The sequence below is a fragment of the Cynara cardunculus genome, assembly GCF_001531365.2.
Source record: "Cynara cardunculus var. scolymus isolate 2C chromosome LG 16, CcrdV1, whole genome shotgun sequence".
In the NCBI taxonomy this organism is placed as follows: Eukaryota; Viridiplantae; Streptophyta; class Magnoliopsida; order Asterales; family Asteraceae; genus Cynara; species Cynara cardunculus.
The window spans coordinates 20,694,856-20,705,200 of NC_037543.1; the positions used below are offsets into that span (position 1 = coordinate 20,694,856).

General features: G+C 36.9%; 1 protein-coding gene across 1 annotated transcript; it reads right to left on the minus strand.

The window, feature by feature from the left end:
* Positions 1-5,056: 5,056 nt before the first annotated feature.
* Positions 5,057-7,171, minus strand: LOC112529102. Its single transcript, XM_025140177.1, has 2 exons — positions 5,897-7,171; positions 5,057-5,809 (listed from the first exon to the last, which is right to left on the minus strand). Exons 1-2 carry the CDS (start codon positions 7,169-7,171, stop codon positions 5,057-5,059), a joined length of 2,028 nt encoding a protein of 675 aa, XP_024995945.1.
* Positions 7,172-10,345: the final 3,174 nt, after the last annotated feature.

Below are 10,345 nucleotides of genomic sequence, written 5' to 3' on the forward strand. Positions count from 1 at the left end.
AGTTGTTAATTAACTACAAATAAAATAAAACGTTAAAATTTCTAATAAGAAGTATAAATGAAATAAATAAACATCAAAGGTTTAAGATGTACACACCTCACTATCTACATTAGGCGATCCACTCGAGTTTGCTTGTGAGGCTATCCCGGTCAAGACCAAATTGGGATCTTCACTGTACCCGAACCCAAATAGACGGCCTTTCCTGGATCCCCTAACCGCCTCATTCCACAAGTCAGTATCAACTAGGAGATGGGCCGAGGGATCCTCACCGTACTTTTCGGTGAGATTGTTTGAATAGGTACCCTGCGGTTTAAAAAAATACTACTAGTCAATTTCAACAACATAACGACTGTAAATGAAACGTTTCAAACTAAAATAATCCTAACATATGTCCAACAAATGGCAACCAAAACTCTCTCTCTATATATAAATATATATATATACATATATATATACTAGTTGTATACCCGCGCAATGCAGCGGGAGCCGTGAATTTTAACCATTTTGAAGTTTCATTGGTTTTATTAGAGAAGATTTAACGATGATATAAGTTACAATTGGTCTTTAAATATTAATACAATTTGAATAAATAAAAGTTATGATTCTAATTACAATCTATCGATGAAAAAAATTGTATGACAATTTAAAATCCAATATATTTAAAATCCAACATATTTAAACGACTCCATAAATGTGTTCGATTTACACCAAGAACAAATAATCAAGAGATCGAGAGCGAGACCGAGAGTTCTAGAGCAATTGATCGAAAACGAGACCGAACCCTCACAACACTTTACTATGAAGTTTTAAATCCAAAAAAAGTGGTGTTAGAAATCTCATGTATATGTAACTCTTTTTTACCCTTTTTATATATTTTAAAAATAAAAATACAAACCAGTCAATTACCATTTTCAAAATTTTCAGTGTATTTATATTCACAAAGTTTTCAACATTAACAACATAATATATCTTTTTACCAATTGGAATTTTATTACTAAATATTTAGAAATAAAAAAATAAGTTTAGATTTATTTGAGAAGAAAAATAATCTACAAATTAAGATTAGCCATGATATCAAAAAGAAAAAGAAAAAGAAAAAATATCTATAAAGAAAAAAAATGGTGATTGTGACATGCACACAGTCTGTACGTTCTGAAATAGTCCCTACTCTTTCCTTACACATGCGAAATTACACTTCTGCCCCTGTCCTTTTTGGTAATATTTCCCTATTCCCCTCATTATGCCAATATCAACTACGCACAATCAATAAATAAATAAATAACAAACAAAAATACATACATGTACACAAATTTCGTCTTCCCAAAACGTTTTATGTTTGCATTTTTTAAGAAAAGCCGACAATAAGAATAACACGGATGTAAACGTATTGAGAGATACATAGAAAGCTTACGCTAGCACGAAGGAGGGAGACGCAGTTGCCGTGATCTTGGCCCTTGGCGATATGGCCATTTTTTGCATTGGTCCTTCGTTGGACAAAATGTCCCATTCGCTTCGCAACCGTTCTTCACGAAGGAAATTGAACAGTCGTTGAGGTGACATCGGCAACCAAACTGAAGTAGCCGCACTTGAAACGATCCCGGGTGGCTCACCGGGGTCATCGACGCTTTGCCTTGTCATCACTCCAACATCTTCGTCAACATTATTCACACAAAGTTTGTTCCATTTATACACGGTGGACGCAGAAACACCAGCACAGAAATTATCCATCACTCGTTGAGCTAGTTTCAGCATACTCTTCCTCCCGCTCGCTGTTAAATAATAATTATAACTAAGAAAAAATAAACTTTAATTAAAATAGTCACAAAAAAGCATTAAAAGTGAGACCATTAGATTATTATAATGATTAAAATAATAAATATTTGAAATTCAGGATGAAATTTAAAAAATACACAGAAAATAGCTTAAATTATATATATATATATATATATATATAGGAGTATCTTTTTAGCCTTTAGAAGTAGTACCATTAACATCAAGACACTCTTTCTCTTTCCTTCTCTCTCTTTCTATATTTTTTCTTGGGTTTTTGAAAAAACTGAATCTTTTTCTAAAAAGATTGGTACTTTGGTTTATGAAAGATCCTGAAGCTGGGTTTTTTGGAATGGAATCGGTGTTCTCATTTTTACAACCACTTTCATCATGGCAACAACCATTGATGGGGTAGAACCGAGTAGGGGGTTGAAGAGGAGAGAGATGAGGGCATATGGGTGTTGCTGATGATAGTTCATGAAGGTTTGGTGATGTTTGCGAGTGTATCACATGAAGATGAAGGGGTGGGGGTGAGGGTTACATAGAAGGGAAGAGAAATAAGGGTTGTGGATTTGTATGAAAGAAAGAGGAGTAGCCGGAAAATAGAAGAGGGTGGGGGAGTCGCCATGAAAAGGGAGTTGTCGGAGATGGAGAGCGGCTGCCGGGAAGGGTTTGGAGGGTTGGGTAATCACGGTGAAGAAGCTTACTATGCAAATGTGATTGAGAGAAACAGGGGATCGATGCCACACGGTTTTATGAAGGTATTTTTTGTTTCTACTGATTTCTTGAACATGGCACCAAATACAGACCTCTCAGTGATGTGTTGTTCACAATAAAGAAAAGCTAAAACCTGAATTTTTCAGATGAGAGCTGTAAATAGGGAAGGAAGAAACAAGAAGCAAGAAAGAATGGTTTGAAGTTACTAAATGGGTGGAAGAAAGCTGTAAAGAGAGGATGAAAAAAGCTTCAACTAAAAAAGTGAAACTGAAAGTTTCAACTTTGGTGGTGTTGGTGGTTGTACTGTCATAGTTTTTTGAACTTTATGTATAAAATGGTTGTACATTGTGCTTTGTGACTTGTAATTAAGAGTTTTTTGAATTTCTAGCATAAAATGGTTGTAATCTATGCTTCAAGGGTTGTAATTAAGATAATGACCTAAATGGTTATATATGTAGTATATATATATATATATATATATATATATATATTAACATTCTAACTTGTTGGTCACGGTTCCAGCATCTTCCTAAATCGAAACGTGGCGCTGGCTGCTACGCTATAAGGGAAATAAGGTTGCGCCTTCACCAAGGCAATTGTTTTTGGTGTAGTGGGTAAGCGCTTGATCCTAACAATTGGTATCAGAGCAGGTCACGGGTTCGAATCCCATGGTGTGCATAATATGCAAGGAGTGCATAATTATGAGAAAGGCATGCTGCGCGGCCATTGACTTCTAACGAAGCTCTTATTATTACCGGCAGATGCTGGGGGGGGGATTGTTGGTCACGGTTCCAGCATCTTCCTAAATCGAAATGTGGCATTGGCTGCTACGCTATAAGGGAAATAAGGTTGCGCCTTCACCAAGGCAATTGCTTTTGGTGTAGTGGGTAAGCGCTTGATCCTAACATAACTTAAACAATCCTAACGTTTGCCCAATAAATGGCAACCCAAACTAGATAGAAATATATATCACACACACATACACTAACATTTTAACTTAAATAATCCTAACATTTCTCCAACATACGACAACCCAATATAGAGTTTGAAATAAATGGCAACCCAAAAAATATATATATATATATATATATATTAACATTCTAACTTAAACAATCTTAATGTTTGCCCAACAAATGGCAACCGAAACTAGATAGAAATATATATCACACACACATACACTAACATTTTAACTTAAATAATCCTAACCTTTCTCCAACATACGACAACCCAATATAGAGTTTGAAGTTATATATAGGTATTGTAAACTTACTGCAACCCGACTACACCTCGAAGTCATGTACTCCCCTCGTGACCCGCAACCCGAAGATGACTCTGTACTCAACCTCTTCTTATGCGTGTGATCGAAGAGTTCCACAGCAGACGGTGGCACGCCATTTTTTGCTTTCGTCTACATAGTAGCAAGTAATAAAAACATGTGTTAATTGTGCTATATTAAAAATCAAGCTACTAAAGTAATTGATATTAAGGACCTACCAGGCGAGCACCATGCATGGCGAATGTGATCGATCCGCCGGTGTGTTTGGCTATATCACCTTCCACCATAGTCATTCGGTTATCACGCGCCTCCTTGGAAACTACACCCTTCTAATGAAGAGTGTTCCAGTGATCAATCATCTCGCACCAGATACGAGGATCGAGCCACTTAGGGTGGAAGCCCTTTAACATATTGATATCCCTATGAGGGTCGTTTTCTACATAGGGCATCAATTGACTTCTAGCTATTTCTCCTGCCCTTCTCCTAGCAGAATTCATGACATCATTGTAGTTTTTGGCACCACGAGTCTCCCATATCTGCAGCATCTTGGCGTCCAGTGATGAATCCCAACAATAGTATCCCTATACATAAAAGATTAGTTGCTTGTTGACTTCAAAATAAAACTAGCACAAATATAACAAGTTAAAAGAATACTACAAACCTGGAAACGCTCCCACATCCATGTCTTCACCTCCTTATGGATTTCCGACCACGTGCACCATGGCCCCTCAATCATTGATCGAATAATCTGAGTCAAATGACGGGTCGCATGGATGTTGTTAAACCTGTGTAATGAGTTGAATTAGTATCGATACCCAAAAATAATTAATTTGATCAATTAGTTAATATAACACTTACTCGTTGGATGTAACACCAATCCTCGTTCTCTCGGCTAGAAGATGTTTTGGAGCATTGATGCCATGGACATTTGCAGACTCAAACTCATCTGCTTGTACAAAAGCACTACTAGATCCTGGAGTAGGTGTAGGGAGGCTAGTAATAGCTCGGCTAGGTGTAGCAGTAGATGGAGTAGGTGTAGGTCGGCTAGGTGTAGCAGTAGATGGAGTAGGTGTAGGTCGGCTAGGTGTAGCAGTAGATGGGAACGGAGTACCTATAGAATCGCCCCTACCTCTTCCCCTACCTCCTCCACACCAAATATGCGGCATACTGTAACAAGTCTATAAGAAAGGGGTTATTAMAACAATAAAGATTTAAAAGATAAATTCACAAAGATAACATATAGACGAGTACACATGTAAACAAAGTTTATTAACACTAAAGTCAACCTAKTATTTAATCATCTGATGAGTGATCAGACAAGTCAGGTTCTTCTTCATCTGAGTCAGTATCGGAGTCTTCAAACTCTTCTTTGTCACTACTCTCGTCAACATGCCAGTTGTCACGACCATCAWTGGCAACTTCTATGTCTTCTTCCTCCGTGACAAGACAGATGGGTTCATATACTTCTTCGTTTGTACCTATGGATGTTATTCTATCATTTTCTTGAAAAAATTGTTCCTCATCCACATTTTCATCGGAAGGTACTTCGGTTACACATGACGCTAAGTCATAGACCCCTCTTGGCTTTGTTTTCACCATAGACCAACAATCCTTTAATGAGTTTGATGGATAAGGTACATAATATACTTGTTCAGCTTGTGATGCTAGAATAAATGGGTCATCTGAACGAAGTCTTGATCTATATTTAACGTCCATAATATTATGTTTTGGGTCAACTCGAACGCCATTAACTGTATCAAACCATGTGCATCTGAATATCGGTACAGTACAACGACTGAGTCCATACCCATGATATTCTATCTCTAGGACTTCATCCAACAACCCATAGTAGTGAAACTCATACTCTGAGTAACAAGAGCCTCTCACGCATACTCCACTGTTATGAGTGGTGCGACCGGTACCGTGTGTTAGGGTATGGAACTTGTAACCATTTACGAAAAACCCAGGGTGTTGAATAGCATAACGGAGTGGTCTTGAAGCCAAAATTTTTAGACGATTGGTAATGGGGTCATACCCAGACATAACCTATAATGACAAATAATCATGTAATTGGTGACATTCTATTGAAGACATATAAATAAGGATGAATAATTACAATATGTATATACTTACGTAGGTCTCAAACCAACCTGCAAAATCTTCACTTCTTCGTCTATCGAGCCCCGCTTCATCAATATATGGCTCGTTACGTTTAACCTCTTCATCGAACACTACAATCAAAGGAGATACTTCTTCACAATTCAACAAGATGTATGTGTGAGCCTTGTGTAGATCCCCATCTTGTAGCCGACAGTGTGTTCCAGCCTTACCATATAGTTTCCGAGACGGGGTCTTAAATATGCTTAACCTCATATCGGAAGACGAACATTCAGGGGCAAAATTCCGAGGCTCACGATTTAGCCGCGTCTCTACCGTTGGTTCAAAATACAACAAGCAATAGGTAGATAGTTCGTTAACCAAATATGCCTCAACAATCGACCCTTCTACCCTTGCTCTGTTTCTTACTGTCCTTTTCAAGGACCCTAGACGTCTCTCGTAGAGATACATCCATCGATATTGAACCGGACCACCWACTAATGCTTCACGCGCTAGATGTACCACAAGGTGTTCCATGGAATCAAAGAACCCTGGTGGAAATACTCTTTCCAACTTGCATATAGTTTCAACTATTGTCGTCTGCAATTGAAGCAAGTCGTCAACATGGACCACTTTCGAGCATATTGCACGAAAGAATGTGCACAACTTAGTGATAGCGTCCCATATTGGATTCGGTACCATCCCTCTAATGTAAATAGGGCGCAATCTTTGCATGAACACGTGACAATCATGACTCTTGAAGCCATAGAAACTACCATCTTCAACATTTACTAATGCCCCTATGTTGGAAGCATAGCCATCTGGAAATTTCAACTTCTTCAACCAACCACACACCTTTGGTACTTGCTCTTTGTTCAATGTGTAAGTGGCTTTCAGTTTAAATACTTTATTTCGTTCCTCACGTATATGCAACTCCGGTCGGTTGCAATATTCTGCTATGTCTTTCCTTGATTTTATATTGTCCTTTGATTTTGGTGTATCCATAATCGTGTGAAACAGATTATCAAACACATTCTTTTCAATGTGCATTACATCCAGGTTGTGCCGAATTAACAAAGTATGCCAATAGGGCAACTCCYAGAAAATGCTCCGCTTTACCCAATTGTGAGTTACTCCAAAACCTGCRGGCTTTCTATAGTGTCTTGATCCATGCGGGACGCCATCATAAACGGTAGGAAGTCTACAGACTTCTGCCCATATTTGCTCTCCCGTTAATAGCGGGGGTGCATCAGCTTTTTCGGCATGTCTAACACGAAATTGGTTCCTATCACGCCTGAAAGGATGTCTCATAGGTAGGAACTTGCAAACCAACAAGACTTTCCTCCGGTTCGTAATTGGAATGCACATGCATTACCCATGCAATAAGGACATGCTAGTTTGTCATGCGTGCTCCAACCAGACAACATGGCATAAGCAGGGAAGTCATTAACTGTCCATAACAGTACGACCCTCAGGTGGAAGAAGGATGCAGGCTCAATTCAGCAGATGAGACAGCAGGTGCAGTCCACCAGATGCTTAGAGTAATTGAGTGCTTCTGGATTTTTTTACCAATTTACCCCTCTGGGCTTCTGTAAAATTACCATAATGCCATCTTCTAGATCTCTCATTAGCTTGTTTCCAACTGCATGTATTATTCTGTGTTTTCTTGAAGCTAACCCCCACTAAATTACATATGGCAGGAGATACATTATATATATATATATATATATATATATATATATATATATATATATATATATCAAACCCCCACTAAATTCTGTGTTTTCTTGAAGCTAAAATATGGCAGGAGATACAAGTGAAGAAGCTACAAGACAACTCGATCAAACACCCACTTTTCAAGAATGAAATTTACCATCAGTTTGAAGCTGGTAAAAAAAAGCAGCAGCACAATTCTTCTAATTTGCAATCCCAATCTTCTCAAGAATCGGTTTTGGTTTCTAACCCTTTGTTACATAATATTCTCTATTATTTTTGTATTATTTTTGGTGTATTTCTCCACACATATCTTCAAATTTGCATTTCTCCACACAGTGCAATGCCAAAACTTTGGGGAAGAGGAAAACTGAAAAGGAGTTCTTACTTCACTGTCATAGATGCAAATCTCTATGTTTTGCTCTTGAGAAACAGTAACAAAAGAATATTGGAAGCAGTAACAAATCTCTATGTTTTGCTCTTACTTCACTGTCATACAGCTAAGGAGTAGGGAAGCAGTAACAAAAGATAAAGAAGCAGTAAACCAAACCTGTGTTCGATCTAGAAGCAAATGGAAGCAGTCAAGAGTTCGTGTTCGATAATCGGTAGGGAAGCAGTAAGCCGGTTCCAACTCGTCTTCGTGTTCCAACTCTAGTCTTCGTGTTCCAACTCGTCTTCATGTTCGATAATCGGTAGGGAAGCAGTAACCGAGTGGGATTTCAGATTTGGGGGAAATCGGGAGCGGGATTGGGATTTCAGATGGGAGAAGCGAGCGGGAATTGGGATTGGGATTTCAGATGGGTAGGGAAGCAGTAACCTAACTCTAATACGATTTGGGTTTTGGGCTCTTTTTTAGAATATTCAAATTTCCGACGGAAAATCCGTCGATGTTCCGTCGGAAAAAGTAATTTTTAAAATAAATAAATAAATCCGTCGGAACTTTTTTTAAAAATACAAAATATTTTTATAAAATTTTCAACAGATCTTTGTATTTAAAATAGATATTAAAGCCAAATGTATTCGTTAAAACCCAATTGATTGGAATAAAGCCTTTAATAACCGTTAAAACTCAATTAAACCGAATACAGTACCTGATAAAGCCCAATATATTCATTAAAGTCCACTAAGATCCATTTAAGCCCAGTAGTACCCTTTAAAGCCCAATTGTACCCGTTAAAGCCCAATTGTACCCGTTAACGCTCAATAATACCCAATGGATCCAMTAAAATCCACTRAGATMTATCGAARACCAAATAGTACYCGTTAAAGCTCAATTRAACCRAATAAAACCCAATGGATCCATTAAAATCCACTGAGATCTATCGAAGACCAAATAGTACCCGATAAAGACAATATATTCATTAAGGTCCACTAAGATCCATGACAGGCCAACAGTACCCTTTAAAACCCATTTGTACCCAGTAAAGCCAATAATCCATTAAAGTCCACTAAGATCCATTAAAGCCTATTAATACTCTTTAAAACCCAGTTGAACCGAATAAAACCCACTAATACCCGTCAAAGCCCAATAATATCCGTTAATGCCCAATTGAATCAAATAAGACCTATTAGCTCCATTAAAGTCTAGTTGAACCAAATAGTACCTGTTAAAGTCTACTAAGATCCATTAAAGCCCAGTTGAACCGAATAAAGCTCAATAGATTCATTAAAGCCCAATTGAATCGAATAAGACCTATTCGCTCCATTAAAGCCTAGTTGAACCAAATAGTACCTGTTAAAGTCCACTAAGATCCATTAACTTAATTGAACTGAATAAAGCTCAATATACTCGTTAATGCACAATTGAACCGAATAAATCCCAGTAGTACCCGTTAAATCCTAATTGAACCCGTTAATACCCAATTCAACTGAATAAGACCCAATAGCTCCATTAAAGCCTAATAGATCTATTAAAGTCCACTAAGATCCATTAAAGCCTAGTAATACCCTTTAAAACCCAGTTGAACCGACTAAAACCCAATAATACTCGTTAAAGCCCAATAATATCCGTTAATGCCCAATTGAACCAAATAAGACCTATTAGCTCCATTAAAGCGTAGTTGAACAAAATAGTACTTGTTAAAGTCCACTAAGATCCATTAAAGCTTAATTGAACTGAATAAAGCTTAATAGTACCCGTTAAAGCCCAATTGAACGAAAACAGACTCAATAGATCTATTAAAGCCCAATGGATTCATTAAAACCCATTTGAACCAAATAAAGGCCCAATTAGTACCCGTTAATACCAAATTGAACCGAATAAGACCTAATAGCTCCATTAAAACCTATTTGAACCGGAAAAAAATCCACTAAGATCCAGTAAATTCCAACAAAACCCAATAATATATATAAAAGTCCGATTGAATCGAATAAAGCCAATAGATCCATTAAATGTAACTGAACATACGACTACTCCGTTGGTAATATTTAATAAAAAAGTTTATAATAACTTAAACTTGGAAAAATTTAAAATTAAACCAATTTTTCTTTGAAATTTCCGACGGATTTTCTACATAATTTAATTTTTATTTAAAAAAAAATAAATTCCGTCGGAACTTTCAAAGAAAAATTGGTTTTTTATTTTTTCCTAACAAAAAATATATATAAAGGTTTAAAATTTCCGACGGAATTTAATTTTTATTTATAAAAATTAAATTCCGTCGTAAATCCGTCGGAAATATTAAAAGGTAAAATGTTTATTTTTTATTTTTTTCCTAACAATATATATATATATATATATATATATATATATATAGAGAGAGAGAGAGAGAG